The sequence below is a fragment of the Ambystoma mexicanum genome, chromosome 4q (assembly GCF_040938575.1).
Source record: "Ambystoma mexicanum isolate Mex_15411 chromosome 4q, UKY_AmexF1_1, whole genome shotgun sequence".
Taxonomy (NCBI): Eukaryota; Metazoa; Chordata; class Amphibia; order Caudata; family Ambystomatidae; genus Ambystoma; species Ambystoma mexicanum.
This window is the reverse complement of record NC_090928.1, coordinates 393,724,249-393,744,476: the sequence shown is the minus strand read 5'-3', so window position 1 is coordinate 393,744,476 and position 20,228 is coordinate 393,724,249. Positions and strand designations below refer to the sequence as shown.

General features: G+C 45.6%; 1 protein-coding gene across 1 annotated transcript in view; it reads right to left on the bottom strand.

The window, feature by feature from the left end:
- The window catches only part of MTR (5-methyltetrahydrofolate-homocysteine methyltransferase), a 1,960,411-nt gene that overhangs the window by 332,063 nt on the left and 1,608,120 nt on the right, over positions 1-20,228 (bottom strand). The window contains exon 28 of the mRNA XM_069607970.1: positions 972-1,127. Within this exon, the coding sequence (XP_069464071.1) occupies positions 972-1,127 (156 nt within the window). The remainder of the gene's footprint in view (positions 1-971; positions 1,128-20,228) is intronic.

Here is a 20,228-nt window from a genome sequence, read left to right as displayed (position 1 = left end):
GGCAGTCTGGGACGGGTTTCTAAACTCAGGGGATCCCCATCTCTCTTCCCCTCAACTCTCATCCGGTTCATACACAATGCCGACTTCACCCCATGTAGAGTAGACAAAGACTATTCCAAATGAGCTTCAAGGGACCTTGGGAAGGTGGGCAACATCCAATCCTTTGAACAATGCAAAATGGCTTTGAGGCTTGAGGAGGGGGATAGATTTAGATACCTACAAATATTGCACTGGATTCTTAACCCCATTAATAAAAAAGCAGTGTCAAAGGCAATTGTACCATTGGAATCAAAATTCCAACTCTCCACAAACTCTAGATGATTAAAAGAGCACTGAATATGATGGAGGGAGAGGGGTTATTCACTAATTGTTTTCTTATTTTGGTTGGAATATATGCTCAAAATGGTGATTATTTCCAAAATCAATAAACAAAGTCTTTAAAAACAAAATACACAGCATAGAAAACATAAGACTTCTTTATACATGTTAATTAAGCGGGAGAGACAATTGATTCAGGCTCTTCCCGCATGAAGCAAGGGCAGCTGAACGTTCCACCCAAAAGGGCATTATCTAGCGGTACAGCCTAGACAGAAGGTCTACTGCTATTGGAGAATACAGTCCCAAATAAATAAAGACTGGTGTTATTGAATTGCTGCGAGACGTGAAGAGCTATTCACCCCGTTTGCATCTGAAATAGGAAGGCTAGTTACTAAACAGTGACCCATAAAACACAGTGCACCTGACATTAAGCAGGTACAATTATCATAAGTGGGGGCTCCAGTCCTGCCTCAGCAGTTTATAGCCAATTAGCCAATACTACATTCAACAGGCACACACATTTCCCGAAAAAGGCAGTACCCTGATTAGGGATCACAAGTTTGGTATTCTTTTTCAAGAGATGTTACATTTCATACATTGGAGAAAAAAGGGAATGCACAGATGCAGTATAAAACATAGCAACTTTTACTGACCTACTGTATTATCGCTGAATATTTTAGGAAATCCTCGGTTCGGGTATTTGCCACGGAGCTGCCATACATCAAAGAAAGGTTTCCAGTCAATATAGTCCACCAATCTCTCCAAATCATAGTCTTCAAATGTCTTTGTCCCAAGAAACTTTGGTTGGACTGCGGATGAGACAAGGAACACAAAACCATCAGAGAGGCTTAACGAGGTAAACGCTAATGCATTTTGTAGCCAGGAATTTGAGAGCAATAAGTCATCAACTAACATATCTCCACGGTGGTGGGGGGGCGCAGTCGGTATCTAAGATCACTAGGCTCCAACTCAAGGGTGAGAAACTGTAATGGCATAGTGAAAACCAAATTAAGTCGTAAAGTGCTATACAATGTCTTCACCAGACTTGCACACTATTTGTTCAGAATTGTGCAATCTTCAGAGGTACATTTTAATCACCAGTTACTTGCAAAACGTGCACCTGTAAATTGCTCTATTTGTGGAGAATATTAGGCCTAATAGCATGTCAGGGGTAGGGGTGAGCGGAATTTCTTCTCTTGAAGCAAAAAGTGCAGAACGTGCACCGATTTCTGCTTCCACCTGTTCAGCAAAATTAGCATTGCGTTTCGGCTACCACTGAAAGTTTGCCCAGTTTTGAGCGGTTTCACGCAGAGTATGGTGTTTCGTTCCTATGTAAATTTCATGTAGCACGAAGAGAAACTTGACACAGGTCTTTTCTTTTTTATCCGTGTTAGTTTCATGCAGTGCCAAGAGAAACTTTGCAGTTTTTCAATTCGTTCTGGGTTTGCGACATGAGAAACTTCATGCAACTCTTTTTTCGATCAGTACTAGTTTCATGCAGCGGCACAAGTAAACGTTGGCGATGTTCCACGATCCATGCTAGCTTTGCACAGCAAACAAAAAACGTTGCGGTTTGTGGTAGGATCGCGCAGTGGCACGAGAACAGTTGCACGTTTTTCGATTTGTGCTAGGTTCTTGCAGCGGCAAGAAAACTTTGCGTAGCTTTTTGTTCAATTTGTGGTAGGTTCGTGCAGCCACACAAACTTTGTGCGCCGTTTTTTGATTCATGCTAGTTTAGCACAGCAGCACGAAAAGCTTTGTATCACTCTTTTTGATCAGCGCTAGGTTTACACAGTCGCGACTTTGCAGGACTCTTTTCGCAGGGGTCGCGGAATGGTGCATTCTGGTGAAATGGATCTAGATCTTACAGATTTCCGTTCCGTGGCTGGCGGAACATAATTTCACAATTTTGCCCAGTACATTTGTTTCATTTTTATGCAAGAACTTCAATTAAAGTCAGGTCTGAAGTTACAGTAAAACATACCACAACATGATTACTGACTTCAGTTAGCAGCCCAATGTAAACCAACATGCAGAAAGGAGGAAAATGACTTATCTGCTATTAATGTGGCAGAGAAGAACATTAAAAGAGCACACTTTATAAGTAAAAAAAAATAAAACAAAAAAATCATTTGAAAACGGCACAACTCCACCCCGAGAGAGTCATCATTCATTGTGGGAAAAACATAAGAGCTTTGGGAGCTTTTTGCTAAATTAATGTTTTTTTTTTGGTTTTTTATTTGAAAGAATCTTCAGTTTGAACACAAGATTCAAACTTTTGTTTCAAAAGAAAGATGCAAGGGAAAGAAAAAAAAGTTAAAGAAAACTCCACAAGCCCTCTAGAAAACCAGCACGAAAACTAATCAAAAGTATTAAGCATCTGCTTTCAAAGTCATGTCAAGATAATTCACAATTGCGCACACAAGTTTTATATTATTTCCAGAGATGATCCTAGCCCACCACCCATCCACATCTTCATCCAAGGGGGCAAACTTTCCAAGGTGCAGTGAGCGTTGGCTAACTATCTGTTTGCATTCGATTATCAGATGTTTAGATGTTTCGGTAGCCAGTCCACAGAAGCGGCAAAGGTTATCTTTTATAGATTTATCGTTTCTTTGCCAAAGAATTTCTCTGGTTTTTAGGATATTCACCCGAAACCTAAGAAATTGCTCTCGATGATGACGAGATGGACACTGTAGTAAGTAGCATGCTGGTTCATTTAGTTTCCTGTGATCGCCTCCCATGAGTTTTGTTGATTTCAGCTTTTGTCGTGATTCATTGTTGACAATCCAGGCCCAATTTTCGAATTTCTTTTTAGCAAGCTGCGGGCTATTTAGAAGATCTTGATTATTTATGTCTGCAGTCGTTAAGAATGCCAGTAACTTGTGAAACTATGTATTCAGTAAGTTTTGGTTATTTGTAAAATATTCATTGGCAAAGATTTTATATGCCGGTGCCAGTTATTTTAGGGTCATTTTACGCATTGTGGCAATTGAATTCCACACCACTCTGGTGTGCAATGAGTTTATGGCTAGATCATGTCTCAGGATAGTCATCGATGTTGATTGTGGCAACCTCAGTACTTTTCGCCAGAAGCGACATTCCAGTACATGCCATGTTTGCTCACTTATATTCCACCCGGCCTCGTCCCGAAGGTTATTATTGGTACCACTTTTTGTAGGTAGAATTTAAGGACAGGTTCCAGAGAAAACTTTCCATAGTTCCTGTTGATTTTTGCTCCTTGCAGAGCGAGCTTCATCATTTTTGATGTTAATTCGTCAACCCATTGCGGTTCACGGATGGAATTGTTGAATTGGATCGCTAGGTATCTTATGGAATCGACAGAAGAGCTGTTGGAATCGGCGATTTTCCACATAAACGCTTTATCTTTCTTGCTTTTTACATTTCCAATTGACACAATTTTTGTTTTTGAAGTGTTTATTGTCAATTCGTTTAGGACCATGTACTTTTGCAGACCCATTAGAAGGCACTGAAGCCCAATTTGGGTTCTGTCCATCAGCACCAAATCATCCGCATAGATGATACATTTAATTGGGATTTGGTTTATCGTGGGTGAAAAGCAAGGAACCTGATCGAGATAGTTTGGGAGATCAGCCAGAAATAGTTTGAATAGCACTGCAGCAAGCTGGCATCCTTGTTTGACACCTTTATGTGTCAAGATGGTGTTGGATAGCAGACCATTGTTGTTTAAGCGTACTTTGATTGATGTATGGTCGTGAAGTGCAATGATCGGTTGAAGGATGGATGCTGGACAACACCATTTTGACAGTTTAGCCCGTAGTAGGCTGTGGTTCACACCATCGAAAGCCTGTTTCATGTCAATAAATGCAAAGTGGATTTTTCCATTTTTCTTTAGAGTTTCTAGTTTTAAGATCGTCAAGATTAACAGGTTTACATCGACTCCAACACCCTTCGTGAAGCCTGTTTGCCGTATGTCAGTAATCTGAGAAATTTCTGCCCACTTTGCAAGTTTAGCACGCAAACTAGACCCAAAGATGTTTCCAATCGTGTCCAAAAGGGCAATGGGGCGATAGTTATTCGTATCATCCCAACTGCCCCTTTTGTGAATTGGCACCACTATGGCGGTCCTCCACGATTCAGGCAATTTTTTTAGACAGACTAATGTTCATGAACATGTTTTCAATAAAATCTGCCCACTGACTTGGATGTTTTTTTAGATCTATATTTGAAATCGGATCTGGACCGGCTGCGCGCAAGATCTTTAGAGCATAAATAGCTCGTATAATATCATCATGCGCCATCTGAACGTCCCACTAAGTGTCAACGGCACTGATCGTTGACAGAGCCATTGTTTCAGATTTCTGAAAAACCAAGGAAAAGTGCGTGTCCCATACGTCTCCTGCAATGGTGTTTATAATATTCGGAGTACATTTAAAGAGGTCCATATTCAAGATCTTCCAAATATCACGTGTATTCCTTGTCATAAGTGGACGTAACATATGCTCCGCACGATCTTGATCGATAATGGCATGAGACTTCGCCCAGTTTCGATAGGTCGCACGTCTTGCTTTTACGGCTTCATGAACTTCCACTCTTGGGAGGCGTTTTATTTCTCTCAGGTCTTTACGCAAGGCCTTTTTAGCTTCCTATAACACTTTGCTGTATATGTGTCTGTGGGACTGCCCAAGGTGCCTTGACGAATTTCCAACAGTGGTGAAGTCTGTCAACAGTGGAATATAATCAATACCTTGAGAGGCTGGCGTATTCATTAGCTTGATCCCAAGGCCTTGGATCTGGTTTCCATTTAGACAAAGACGATTTCCTCTAGAGTTTGTTTCCAAAGCAACCTTAGTAGGGCTACTGGGCGGATTCATGACCATCATGAAACAAAGTTGTAAAAGACTGATCGCTGTATTTCATTTTCTTTATTTGTAAGTCAACAATCTTCATTTTAAGGTTACTAGATACCCATATGTAGTCAAGAATACTATGTGTTATATCATGATGCCAAGTTGGCTTAGTGGGAACGTCTCCTTTTGTTGTACCGTTTAGCATGGATAAGTCACGCAAGCCCATGGCAGTCTGCCATCTTTGTCCTCTTTCTTCGATCACGTCATTCGGCAGAGCTGATACGTTTGCAAGGAATGGTCAAACTGGAACCAGGTGCAATTCAGGTCTCCACAGCAAATACCTGACAATTTGTTATGAGCTAGCATGGCATCGTCTATTAGCTGTGTGATTGCAGTTATAAAGACATCTGTGCTGATCCTTGCTGGGTTCCAGTAGCCGGTTATGATCAGTAAGTGCTTCCTGGATAATAGACTTTTTTCCATTGTGTGCATGAGGGTACCCTGCACATAAGGGTTAGGATTTACTAACACAGGAACTGACCATGTTTGTGTTATTATCACCATTGTTATTAGGCCTGAGCTTGGACGACCTTTAGCATTTTTTTCCGCAGGATTTAATAGGATGGTAAATCCATCACACGTAGGTGGTTTGCAAAGACATGTTTTTACTGTAGACATATGATGAATACACTTTTCAAGGGGATTTCAAAGACATTGAATAAGTGTTTAAAGCCGTGTGTGTTCCATGATAAGAATAGAAGTGGATATTCAGTATTGGTCAGTCATGGCTGATGCTGATTCCGAAGCTGATATTGATTAGATTTTTTGGCCGGTACGTTTTTTTGCAAAGTTTGTTCATATCTTGGGTTCTTGGTAACACTCATCGACTGCCTTAATGCGTCATAATCGACAGGTTTCATACGTCGCTTGTTTCCTTCTTTTGGTTTTTCTGTTTGAGAAGGTTCATCCTGCTCAGGTTCATACGAGATTTCAAAACCAAAGAACAACAGCTCATCGCCGGCCCTTAAAAGAGTGCTACGTACACTAGCTGAATTGATGTGCAGGAGCACCTGATCCGAAGATTTTTCTGTAGCATATTCAACAATCCGTATGTCGTCTGATTCAATTGTTCGTAACAATGGCACACATTTGAATAATTTCATGATGTTCGCTCGGTTGAGATTTACTTCAGCGTCATCACTTTGGATGTTTTGTAAACGTAGTTTGCAGTGACCAAGTACTCCTTTAATGAGTTTATTTTCATGCACCCTCGTTTTGAAGTGAACGCGCTGATTTCGTTGATTTGTGGTAAGTTTCGGGTTCAACTGCGGTTCAACCTCAGACACTGGGTTTGCCTTTACAAAGTCTGCACTGGTGGTTTGGTGGTTCTCAGCCGAGGGTTTCATTGCATTTGCTGACCCATTGTTTGGCTTCTGAGCATGGGCTTCAATAGGATCCACAAAATTGCGACTTGAGGCACTAGAGGTATCTTGATCGTCCTGGATCGAGTATGTGGATAGATCGCATAGGTTGATTGAAGTGGATGCAATTGTGGTGATACTTGTCTCAGAATCAGAAATTCTTCTTCTTCGTTTTCGGGTCGGTTTTTGTTTCTCTCAAATAGAGTGAACCTGAGTGGTCTTGTTTGATGCAGGATCTTGCTGTTTCTTTTTATGGCCGTCATTGCGTTTAAATAAACTTAGTTTTGGCGGAGTGGATAGATTTCTTATAAATATCTTGGTCTTTGAAGGTTCAACCAGTTTGGGTTTCTTTAACGAATTACCACTTGCATTTTTTCCAGATGTTTTAGTTGCATCCGTGTGTAAGGTGATTGAGGTTGTTTTTGCCGTACCAGTGAAGATGCCGAAGGATGAAAACTGGATTCCGGGTACAGCTATTTGTGGTTGGGTATCATCCTGAGAGCTTTCAGTACTAACCATGGTGATTCCGTCATCATGAAATTGGTTTCTTGGTACAGCCCGGCATTTTGCCTTTTCGTTGGTATGTTCCAGGTCCAGGGAGTTTTGCGATGGTTTTGCTCCTGCTACTGTGGTGTTTTTTTTTAGTTTTGTGTCGGGAGTCCACCATATCCACATTTGTCCCACTGACAGTATCCGTCAAGGAAAGAGTCTGATCCGACGAGGTCCGAGCAGTCTGCTTGTTAGGAACTGTTGTGTCGATTTGCGCAGTGCATATGCTGTCGCAACCACGGGAGACAGAACAGTGGCACTTTCTCATAAGCTTGAAAGCTTCTAGCAAGCCGACGACCAATTTATCGTGTTGGCAACTGTTTCGAGTGGCCACATCGCATTGCTTTAGTTGCCATGCTGCAGTGCGCTCGGCCTCTGCGAGTATTTTCTCTTTTAGGAACGTATTGGATCTTTCAATTCGATCAATTTTCTGGGTTAAATTCAATAGCATTGCACCTTGATCCTGAATCCATTCACTTAGGGCTTCATAAAGTTTCACAAAAAGGTAACGCCAAGGAAGAAGCCGCCAAAACATTGTTATGGATTTGCATGGCCGCTGCTGAGGAAAGACTGGCCTTAGATGGTGTATGTCCGGTGTTTTCTGCACCACTTGCCAAGAGACTCGAAGAGTCATCAATTTGTGCGTGGGCTTCAACTGTATGGCCGTTTTTTCGTGACAACAAGAGTCCTTTAGCACTATTACTTTTCCTCGTGGGCGCCAGTGGCGTGCTTGTGTTTGACTTGTCGAGCTCGAGAATTTGGTGCGGCAGAGTAGTTTTTAAAGGATTCATTAATGCCGCATGCGTGTTTAGAATTGCCTTTTTCTAGACATGGTGAAGCGCATGAGCCCAGCACTTTCGGGGCAGTATGTTGAAGCAAAGAGTTTCGATATTGTTCCTTAACTCGTGTGACCCGGGGTTTGTATGTAGAATCTCAGATTTGAGGATTACCATCAGCATGCAAGATGGAATTTGCCGATGATATCGATGTGGTGCTCACAACTGGCAGCATGCCGCCATAGCTGTTTTTTCCATGTAGCGTTTCAGCAAGTTTGCTATGCATAATTGTTTCATCTGGTGGTAGTTCTGACATATTAAAGGTTTGTCTTGCAAATTTATCAAGACCGTTTCTGCTGGACGTGGCATGGTAGCGTATGACCTTATCCCCTTGAGGTGCCAAACCCTCATGAGTAGCGTGAAATTGAATCCGATGAGATTTTTTCGAGGGAGCACTTGGAGGCTCTTGTATACTTCTCATCTGACCAGTTGTCACCTCAGAGTTACTTGGAGGAATGCTCGGCCCACCTATTTTCTGAGCGAATTCTAACTCCATTAAAGGACAGTCAACTTGGCGGCTGGCTGGGGGTTGTTCCTGTTCTGAATGCTCATGCATCATTGCCTGTGTACCATTTGGGCTTTTCAAGCTTGTCGATATGGTTTGATCGGGTTCATTAGAGGTGGATGCAACATTTGATGCCGCCATCAGATCTGCATCCGTAATCTCCAATGGAGAATAGAACAGCTCTGGAGTTACGGGACTGGGGATGTTCTTTTGTAACTCACAAATCGATTGTGAGACAGGTTCTAAGTTATTTAACGATAGCAATGGTTTTTGTAGTGGCGCTATCGCAAATAGTAAGACAGGCTGTTCAAGGTCGATCAGGGACCTGGGATCATTGCTGCATTTTGTGAGAGGTGGTGGGTTATTGTTGGACTCGGCCTCAGTCAGTTCAGCGAGACCGCTGCTGCATTCAATAGAGAGAGGCAGGTCAAAATTGGTCGTGGCCTCAGATGGGCCTGCGAGGGGACTACAGGTAGGTCTGTCCGCGGCCTCATTTGCCATATCAGGCTCATCAGCCTCATTTGACATAACCGCCGTAGCCAGCAACTGGCCGGCAGGCTTGTACGTCGGCAAGGCGACAATTTGTTTGCTTACCTTTCCGTCAGTGGTTGCATCCTTATTCAAGGCTGTCCAAGGATTCAGCATGCAGCGCTGTTGCATGTTTTGTGGCAGGTCTGGGGGCCTGTTTTCTTGTTCATGTTGTCCGCCATGAATCCGACCTGGATCGGACTGGGGCAGACTGTTTTTTAAAATAATGTGGATTTCTGACCTTTCCCACCACCACGTTATTTTTCTGGCCTTTCACTCCACCTGCATATTTTGATATCCCAGCACATTACTCCAAGTATTGTCACAGATGGCATAGAAAACACTCAGTATCAAGTAGAGTTCAAGGGTTTTTATTAAAATATTTTTTGGTGCTATGGTTGTTCCTCTCTTACCAGCCCACAAATGTCCTCCCTATCCCAAGTGTACATAGGCCCGAGTTAGTCCTAGACATTGTTGAAACCTACTGTCTAATATCTGTCACAATCTTTTGGTGTTCTCCCTAAAATCATGCTCTCCATCTCCCTTAGGGACTTTCTAACTTTCTATACTCACACCAGATGTTTGTGTTCTAATGGGAAAGTTAATGATTACCTGCTCCTTCCATTTCTTTTCCCCACCAACTTCCTATCTCTCTGATGTTTTCACTCCTCCCCTTCCTGCCCTCACCCATTGATGTTAACTGCTTCCCCCTCCTACTACTCTTCTACCACCCATGCTGCACCTCTTTTCTCCTCCTCCTACTACTCCACCGACAACCACGCCTCCTCCTCATCCTCCACCTCCCCTTACTGCTCCTCCTCTCACTACCACTCCTCCTCCCTCTACTACCACTACTCCTCCCCCTACTATTCAGTCACCATCCTTTCACTCAGTGCCAGTCTTTTCACATTCACACCAAACACTGTTCTTTCTACAAACACGTCTCAAACAGGCGTACTACAGAACCACTAACGCTTCTAAGACAATGCCTCACCTGCAACAAAACTCTTCTCCACTCCGCTGCTCCAGTCTTCCTCTTGCTAGTCTCTTGGTCTCCATCTACCTCCTCTTCCTCAGACTTCACCCGCTTCAACAACACTTCCTGTTTCCTGTACTCTACTTATATATCCCTACCTCGCTGCGGTTTGGTCAACAGGCCCTATCCAATTTGCTTGCTTCCTTCCCCTCCCTGGACGTGCATGTGCAAGAAAGGTTTTAAAAGCAGGTATTAGCCCTGCCTACTATCTCCATGCAGGCTTGCTGTCCGGGAGACCAGCTGATGCTGGAAGATGGAGTCCAAAGTACATTTTTAGGTTTGCATTATCAGGGGCTCAGTAAGTCAAAGGACTATTCCCCTTATAAAATCCATGCTGGTCTAGCAGACGGGGAATACCAGCAAACTTGGCCGGTCCCATTTGTTTTGCAACATCGCAGGCCACTGTACAGCTGAGAGGGGCTTCTGTGCAGTGGGAACTGGCGGCTCACTCTCTTGCTGCTCGGCCGTAGTAATCTGGGTCTCTGTGTCATTGGAGCCTCGGTATGGTAGTTAACGCTTCCGATCTTCGTGGCTTTTCGAATCTTCGCATTGTTCACCAGCTGCTCTTCTCTTTCGGTGGACTCTGCATCTGAAACGGAAAGATTAGACTGGCAAGCTTATATACTCAGAGGCAAGGCTTGAGACATGGTGCTGCACAGAGGCATGCCAGAACAAGGGGGGTGCAAGGATTGAGGTTTGTTTTGCGACCCTTCTCATTTAGGGCCAAGGCAGGACACTTTAGTGGACTGGACCTTCAAGCTCCACTATAAGTACCCACCAATTCCAGTCATCCTGCAAGTTCTCAGGAGATTGAGGAAGTTTCAGGCTTGTATGATTTTGGTCACCCCGCGTTGGCAAGGAGAACATGGACCCAGACTTTCTCAAGATGGCCAAATGCACACAATGCTGCTTCCTCGCAGGGTATCTTGCTACCCCAATCAGAGGGTTGCATGGCTCCACTAGAATGCACCATCTCTCTCAGCCTTCATGGGTGGCTGTTGAGAGGCTGAGGAATGATGGCTGAGATCTCACTGATGAGTTCCTGCTAGCTGCAATCAGGCCTCCAGCAGGTTCTAGCTACGTGTGAAGATGGAGAAAGTATGAGGAGTGGTGCAGAGGATTAAGTGCCAACCCCTTGTCATCCTTCAAACCATTGTTTCTGGAGTTCTTGGCCCTGTCTGAGCAAGGGATGCAAGTGGGCACAGTGAAGGGGTGCCTAAGCGCACTCTCAATTTTTGAGAGGTCGCCTGAGCAGGGTTTATTTTTTCAGTTTCTCTGGTAGCCCAGTTCCTGAAGGACCTACTGAACATGTCCCCTCAACCGAAACAGGTCTGTGGATTCGCCATTGGTTCTTAACCTGGAACCTTCGATTTTTTTGGCTTCCCCCTTTGAGTTCTTGTACTCCTGTTCAGTTAGTCTCCAGACATTAAAGATTATCTTTTTTAGTAGTGAACACGTCTGCCAGGCATGTTAGTAAAAAACAAATGACTATCCTCAAGAAGAATAAATTACTTATGTGGGGTTACGTTCTTTTTGGTGGGTGGCTACCCCGAAGTGACAACACCATCAAAACAAAAGGATGGTCTACGCCCAGTGACCTCAGTTCCACAGCTTTTCCCACAGCTACTGGACCTGTAAAGGGGGAAAAATGCCTCTTTTCATAACTTCTATTTTTCCCTCCTTTTTACTCAGGATATCTCTCACTGCTCTCTATTTAAGGGGATGGCTGGGAGGGTGATGAGGAACCCATGGGAGTAGCCATCCACCCAAAAGGACATTAACCCAGGCAACAATTTGTTCTTCTAATGGATGGTGTCCTTCCACGGATTCCTCATCTTCACAGACTCCTACACCAGTAAGGAATATAGAATGGAGGTGGGAGGAAAGTGATGATGTTTCACTAACTCGGGTAATGCTCAAGGACCACCCTTACAAATAGAGTATCTTGCAAGTTCATGACATCTAGACAGTAGTACTTAGCAGAAGTATGAACAGAGAAGTATGAACAGAGAAGGTTTAAGACACTTACCTGTAACTATTGTTTTCCAGCATGGGTCTGGCATGGATTCACATGCTCATGAATATTCCCCGTTGTCAGGCTGGGAATCCTTGTTAAAAGAAAAACAGTTTCACTTTAACTTTAAAACTGCATTTATCCTCTAAACCAATCACTGTCCTCTGGGTCATAGTGCCCCCATCCAATGACAGTCCTCTCCCTAAACTCTGCCTCTGGTAGTCATCTTCAGATTTGGTAAGCACGTAAAGTAGCAGTATGACCAAGAAGAGCCGCAGAGGGGCCAGAGGGAGGTTTCGGCTTTTGAATCCATGCCAGACCCTGGCTGTAGAACAATAGTTACAGGTAAGTAACTTAAACCTTCTCCAGCATTGGGTCTGGCAGGATTCACATGCTCATGAATAACGAATACACAGCCGTACACATTAGACAACCACGGGAGGTGGCAAGGCTAAACAGAAATAATCAACACTTACCCCTGGAACAGACTCACCTCAAGCTAACAGGTTGCATAGCACTGCCTGGCAGACTCTGGACTCCTCCCTGGAATCCCGGTCAACGCAGTAGAACCTCATGAAGGTATGCATGGACCTCCACATCGCAACCCTGCAGATGTCGAGCAGGGGTACACCAGAAAGGAACGCTGTCGTCGCAGTGATCGCTCTGGTGGAGTGGGCTCTCGGGCGACCCAGCAGAGGCCGGTTAGCCAGCCGATGTCAGTGCATGATGCAGCCGGATAGGCATCTTGAGATGGAAGCCTTGGACAAGGCCTTCCCATTATTCACAGGTCCAAAGTTCACAAACAATTGAGAAGTCTTCTAAAAACTCTTTGTGCGTCCCACGTAGAACTTCAATGCATGAGAAGCATCCAGCGAATGCATGGTCCTCCCTGCCGGCGATGAAGGTTTCGGGAAAAAAACAGCCAACACCAAAGGCTAGTTGAGGAGGAACTTCGACTGAACCTTCGGCATGAAAGAAGGGTGTGTAGGCAGCACCACCCTCGATTCGTGGAAAGTCAGATATGGCTGCTTGCAGGACAGGGCCTGGATCTCATCCACTTGTCTGGCTGCAAGGAACGCTGTTTTCCACGAGAGAAACTTGAGTAGGGTTTGATGCATAAGTTTCAAAAGGTCATAGGTCTTGTCAGGACTACGTTGAATTCCCATGCAAGGGCAGGCGCCTTCAGCAGAGAAAACTCCTTGACGAGTCTGTGGGACCACAACAAGGATCTTACCGGGGATCTGGTGTAGTGTGGGATGGCCGCCAGGTGTACCTGGAGGGACGCGTGAGCCAGACCAGCTTTTGCTAAGGAAAGTAAGTATGGAAGAATCTGTCATTTCCGAGGAGTGGAAGATACATAGGGGAACCAAGCAGGGGCGCCCGCTATCGCCAATGTTATATATCCTGGCTCTAGAGCCATTTGCGGTATTCCTTAGAGCAGAATATAGAGACACCAGCAGAATATAGAGACACCGGACTGGACATAGATGGGGTGCTCCACCAAATCTCGCTATACGCGGATGATATGCTCCTATTCGTATGTGAGCCAACCACTCACCTACCCTGCCTCCTAGAGGTGATCGGGGCGTACACTAGGCTTTCGGGCATAGCGATTAATAAAGAGAAGTCCCTCCTCTTCCCCTTGGCAGGACTGAAACGCGCCCCCCCCATTGTTTGCCGGACCTGGGTCTGACGTGGGCGCCCGCACCTTTAAATATTTGGGTATAGGGATACATCATAATACCGCTGATACCCATGCATCCAACACGCTCGTCGCTCTAGAGAGAACGCAGCGGTCAATGACTTTCTGGGGGACACTAACACTGGGAATGATGGGAAGAGCAGCCCTCCTGAAAATGGTGGTGCTGCCCCGCCTATTATACTTCCTCACGAACATCCCATACAACATACCCAGGGCCTTTTTCACCAAACTAAATACAATAACGCGTTCATTCCTATGGGGGGGGAGGGAGAAATAGGATCGCAATAAGGACCCTGCAGAAGGACTACGAAGAAGGGGGTATCAGACTACCGGACTTTGAGAAGTACTATTTAGCGGGGCAGCTGCAATTTGCAGTAAAATGGCTGGGGGAAGACGAAACAATAGACACTCGCATTTTCCAACCTGCATTGAAACAGTATTACCTAAGGGAAATATCATGGCTCGATAGAGCCCGGCTCAGAACCCTGCCGAACATGCTTAACATCGCAGTGGATTTATGGAAAAGAGTGTGGAAACTCCAAGGGGTAAAGGATCCGCAGTCAACGCAAATCCCTCTAGCGGGTCTCCTGGGAGGGAACACAAATACATTAGCAACATACCGAGCACACTGGCAGGCTAAAGGGGTAGCACAAATTGAAGACCTGAGAAGGGAGGGAAGGTGGGCGGACTTCCACAAAATGGTAGATGAATACGAAATACATATGGGTCAATTCATCCTATATACCGGCATGCTGAGAAACATCATGGGAAGATGGCCAGATTGGGAAGACCAGGACGAGGAAACAGCATTAGAGGGTGCGTTGTAACACACATAGCAAAACATATGCGACCCTATGGAGTAAAAGACCCCATAGCCCATAGAACACATTGACATTTCAAGGAATTACACACATTCATGTCCAAGAGTGGGAGAAAAGAGTTTCACTCTTGGCAGGATGGAAAAAAACAAACTCCAGAAATCCAGCAAAGCTGCTGGGGGACTCACTAGGTTAGGAAATTCTGCCTAAACAGAGAATTCTCCCTAACACTCGCCCCCCCCCAGACTAAGGGACAGGAGGATTTAATCCACTCCTGGATGAATCTCATACCTCTAGTCGATGACAAAGATCCTAGAGAGACCATCAGCATTTTGGTGGTGACACCCTGACCTGTGCTCAATGGTGAAATCAAACCCTTGCAGGCAGATCGACCATCTCAGTAGTTTTGGGTTTTCCCCTTTCATTTGCATTAACCATCTCAAGGGTTGGTGGTCAGTCTGAATGACAAAAGTAGAACCATGCAAGTACGGCCTAAACTTCTCCAGAGCCCACACGATAGCAAAGCACTCTCTTTCAATTGTTGCCCACCTTGTTTCAGGATCCTTCAGCTTGCGGCTGATGAAGCAAACGGGGTGCTCCCTACCTTTCCCATCCAGTTGACTGAGTACGGCACCTATTCCTACATTTGAAGCATCTGTTTGCACAATGAAGTGTTGGCGGTAATCAGGAGCTCTGAGTACTGGGGCTTGGCAAAGAGCCTTTTTCAGGTTTTCAAAAGCCTGATTCCACTCCTCGTTCCATCTAACCTTTTTAGGAAATTTGGGCGAGGAGATGACATTCAGTGGAGAAGCTATGGTCCCATAGTTCTCGATGAAATTCCTGTAATACCCAGTGAGCCCTAGAAAGGCTCTCACTTGGGTTTGAGTAGTAGGTGTTGTCCGATTTTGCGCAGCTTCAATCTTACTGAGCCAAGGCCTTATTTCTCCACCTCCTACCTCATGTCCAAGATAGACTACCTTACTCTGTCCAATTTGGCATTTACTCGCCTTTATGGTCAGATTGGCTTGTCCAAGAGCCTGCAAAACATCTCAGGTGGGCTACATGTTCTTCCCAGGAATTGCTGAACACTGCAATGTCATCCAAGTATGCCATGCAGAAGTCCTCCATCCTAGTCAGAACCTGGTTTACCATCCGTTGAAATGTAGCAGATGCATTCTTCAATCCGAAAGGCATTACCTTAAACTGGTATAAGCCAACGGGGGTCGAAAATGCAGTTTTCTCCTTGGCATGGTCTGTCAGGGCTATTTGCCAATAGCCTGACGTCAAGTCAAATGTGCTGAGGAACTTGGCTGCGCCAAGTTTGTCCACCAACTCATCTTGGCAAAGGGTGGGCATCAGTCTTGGTGACTGCATTAAGAGCTCTATAATCCACGCAGAATCTAAGTTCTTTAGATCCGGCCTTTGGTACTAACACAACTGGGCTAGACCATGGACTAGTAGAGGGCTCTATTACCCCGAGATCGAGCATCTTGCTGATCTCACCTTTGATGTGGGTTCGTACATTCTCTGACATTCGGTATCCTCTGCTTTTGACTGACAGACAGTCACCAGCGAGTAACTCGTGCTGTCCCCAAGGGGTCAAGCCTGGTGAAAGCGAGAACAGAGAGGCAAACTGATTCAACATAGATTTGCACTCTTCTTGTTGCTCGGGTGTCAGATTTGAAGAGAGATTTACTCCTTCAATTTTTGCGTCTAAAGGTAAGCCTCTGAGGAGATCCGGAAGAGCTTCACTCTCTTCTTCCCCCTCGGATGATGCTAGAAGCAACGCTCCTACATCAGGTCTTGAGACATACGCTTTGAGTCGGTTGGTGTGGCAGACTGTCGGAGCCTCCTTGGGATTGCCCAAGTCCACCAGATAGATGACCTCTCCGAGTTTACCCACAACTCTGAAGGGTCCCATTCATTTGTCTTGCAAGGCCCTCTGCCTTGTCGGGATCATAACGAGAACGAGCTGCGCTTGAGCGAACTCAACCATGTTAGCCTTTTGATCATGCCAGTGCTTGACCAATGCTTGTCCAGCTTTCAAGTTATCGCTTGCTTCTGTCATCATGTGCGACATTCTCCTCCGGAGACCTATCACGTAGTCAGTCACTCTGACTGGCTTGGGGGAAGGAGCACTCTCCAACCCCTCCTTAATCAGGGCCAATGGACCTCTGACGGGATGACCATAGAGAAGCTCGAAGGGAGAATAACCTACTCCCTCCTGAGGGACTTCTCTATAAGCAAATAGAAGGCATGGCAGTAGAAGGTCCCACTTACGCTTAAGGGGTTCTTCTAAAGCACCTATCATGCTCTTCATGGTTCGGTTGAACCGTTCTACCAACCCATTTGTTTGTGGGTGGTAAGCTGTTGAGAACTTGTAAGTAACTCCACAGGTTTTCCACATGGCTTTCATGTAGTGGGACAAAGTTTGACCCCCTGTCAGAGATTACTTTCTTAGGAAACCCGACCCTAGTAAAAATACCAAGGAGGGCCTTAGCTACAGTCGGAGCTGTAACAGACCTCATAGGAATTGCCTCAGGATACCTAGTAGCATGGTCTATTACAACAAGTATAAACCTGTTGCCTGAGGAGGTTGGAGGATCAAGGGACCAACAATGTCAATCCCTACTCTCTCAAATGGGACTCCCACAACTGGGAGAGGCACTAAAGGTGCCACATTCTTGGACCCAACCTTACCAGAGGTCTGGCAGGTGTGGCAGCTCCTGCAGTGTTTTTCTACTTCGGCCCCCATCTTTGGCCAGTAAAAGTAGAGAGAGAGCCTTTCCTTAGTCTTCTTGAAACTCAAGTGACCAGCCAAAGGAATCTCATGGGCTAACTGCAAGAACTGTGGTCTGTCCTCTTGGGGTACTACAAGTCGTTTGTAGTCTCCAGGTGCAGACTCGGTCGGTTCACTGTAGAAGAGGCCATCTTCCCAGTGCAACCTGTCGAGTTCTCCTTCCTGGCCAGATGAGCTGCAGATAAAGATCTGGTTTTCTAATGCCCTGAACCACAGGTGTACTGCCTCCCTGCAAAGGGGCAGTAAGCGGACACATCCTCTCTCAGATGTAATGTTCGGCCACTATGCTGTTGGTCAGGATCAGGACAGTTAAAAATGTTTTCAGAGCCAGTATAATCGCCCGCAACACCAGCAGACTTATGTGCAATCTCGATTCTGCCAAAGACCAAGTTCTGTTCCCTCGGGTAAACGCATTAGCCTTTCAGGCAAGCTCCCATGAACACACTTTCCTCTGACCATGGCTGACAGAAAAGCTTTCCTGCTTTCAGATTTCCCTTCTTTGCTCACCACAGTAGGAATTGATCCTGCAGTCCCCCATGCTTCCTCAGTGCTGGGTCTATTGAGAGCTGAGAGATCATTGCAGGATTCTCATTGTTAGGCAGAAACCTGTGCAGTTCCCTTAAGGACCACTGCAAAAGATTTAGGACTACAGGTGGTTGGCAGTAAACCCAATTGGTAGCAGTCTGTACCACCCAGATTTACCTGGTAGCTGTGGCTGAGCAGTCAGACTTCTCTCAAGATGAGTTAGGCAGTATGCAGAGTATACACAATAGGTACAGAGACACAGTAGTACAAGCAAACACTGACCAGAGCTTTGGTGTAAAAGTATATAATTATTTATTTAAAGACACACTTGTAAATTACACTAGCACAAAAAGAGGTAAGTAAATTCAACACACAGTCACTATTACTAGATGTACATCCCTTATTCCTTATTAGACAAGTCTTAGCTAACACCACTTATTTCCAGACAGAGGTGAGCGCTTAACTAAAGAGGGCACTCCAATAAGTTAAGAAAAAGGGAGGGAAAAGGCAGAAATTAGGAAAAGCACACAACACAATACTTTAGAAGCACCCAGCAAGGCAGGAAAGTCAAGTCTACTTGTGAGCAAAAAGTTCAGAGGCCAGGCTCCCGCTTAGAGAGAACAGAGCACCAATGCGCCCAAGATCACACAGTTTAAAAGTCTTGAAAAGTCTTGCAGGGAGTTCAGAAAAGAATTAAGTCAGCTCAGAAAAGTTCAGTTAGCCAGCCTAGGGCCAACCCAAGTGATAAGTGGAGGCTTTAAGAGTCACCCCACACAGACCGTTGCGAGGGAGGCCAGGTGGACACAGTACCTTCAAAGTGGAGAGGATCCTCCAGCGGTGGCAGTTGTTCCTGGGAGCAGGTGCAAGTCACGGTGTCGTCCAGAGGAAGAGATGGTCTCGACGTGGAGGAAAGCTGAAGGTCGTGGTACTGCCAGGGAAGAAACCAGCCGCGGAGGTCTCTGGTTAAAAGGTAAGACCCTTTTATTTGCGGTAGTGGAAAAAATGTGGTATTCCGGTTGCCGGGGTGCTTGGCATAGGCAAGGCGGCCACGAGATGATCCGGTAAGGCGAAAAGACTAGTTACCCCCACCAGTCAAAGGAAGAAGACTTTCCGGGCTGGAGATCTCCTCTGTCATCGGGAAAAGTGGTGAGATGGTTCAGCAGGGCTCCACCGGTGGTGTCGTCGTTGCAGGTCGGCTCAGCTTCTCCCTCTTCGGATTCTTTAAGTCCTGTGGCGACTTCTGAAGTTCCAGCCCCCAAAGCCCTGCTTTTATGCAGCAAACCCCCATTCATTCAGCCTAGCTGTCAATCAAACATGCTAAGTGGTGAGCCGGACGGCTCACCACTTGGGCCAATCACACAAGAGTGCGACTTGAGTTGCCAAGGCAACTCAGTCCAGGGTGCCTAAACTCCCTCCCACACCCCCTGTGGTACCCAGACAGAGTGGCACCACTTTTGGAGGCTTCTGTGGAGAAGCCTGCCAAAAAGTGGAACAAAGGGCCCGACTTGGGTTGGAGTCACAGAAGCGGACACAAACGCCATTTTGGAACCGAGTTTCGGCAAAAAATACCAACCGGTGATTTTATATTAATTTAATAAACCAGCGGTATGTTCGAGGCTATATTAAAAAGTGGTAGCCTCGAACAATGGGAAAATCCCATAGGAAAATATTCGCGGTCGAATATAAAAAGTAGTATCCACTGCCACCAGCCAAAACCCGATCAGGGGGGACGGAGATGTGCCCCCTCGAACAGCAGACCCCGGGGCAATCGAATTGCCCCGACCAGTACATCCACAATATGATGGTTTGTACTGGTTTCTGTTCATAATTTGGGACTAGTAAAGCCAATGGTGACTTTACATGCCCTGGGAGACAGTAGTCAGTCCCAGGGTATGGAGTCTATGGTGGGGTGTCACTATGACACCCCTGGGTTACTGCACTGAGGGTGCTGTGTAACACACATACCAAAAACACATGAAGCCCTATGGGGTAAAGGACCCCATAGCCCATAAAACACATACAAAGTCAAAGGAACACCTCAAATCATGTCTAAGAGTGGGAGTAAAAGAGTCTCACTCTTAGCAGGAGAGAAAAAAATAAACCCCAAAAATCCAGCAAAGCTGCTGCGGGACTCACTAGGATTGGGAAATTAGCCTTAACAGAGAATTCTCCCTAACACTCATCTGGAGGCAGCGCTGAGGTACCAAGAAAATGCAGGACGTCATCAGGCCTAAAAGGCATAGGAAGGTTACGGCTGACCCCATCTGAGTTCTGGAAAACTCTGACCATCTGAAGAATGTTTTACACCCTGTTTTCGAGGGAGGGGTTGGGGGAGTGAATCCTT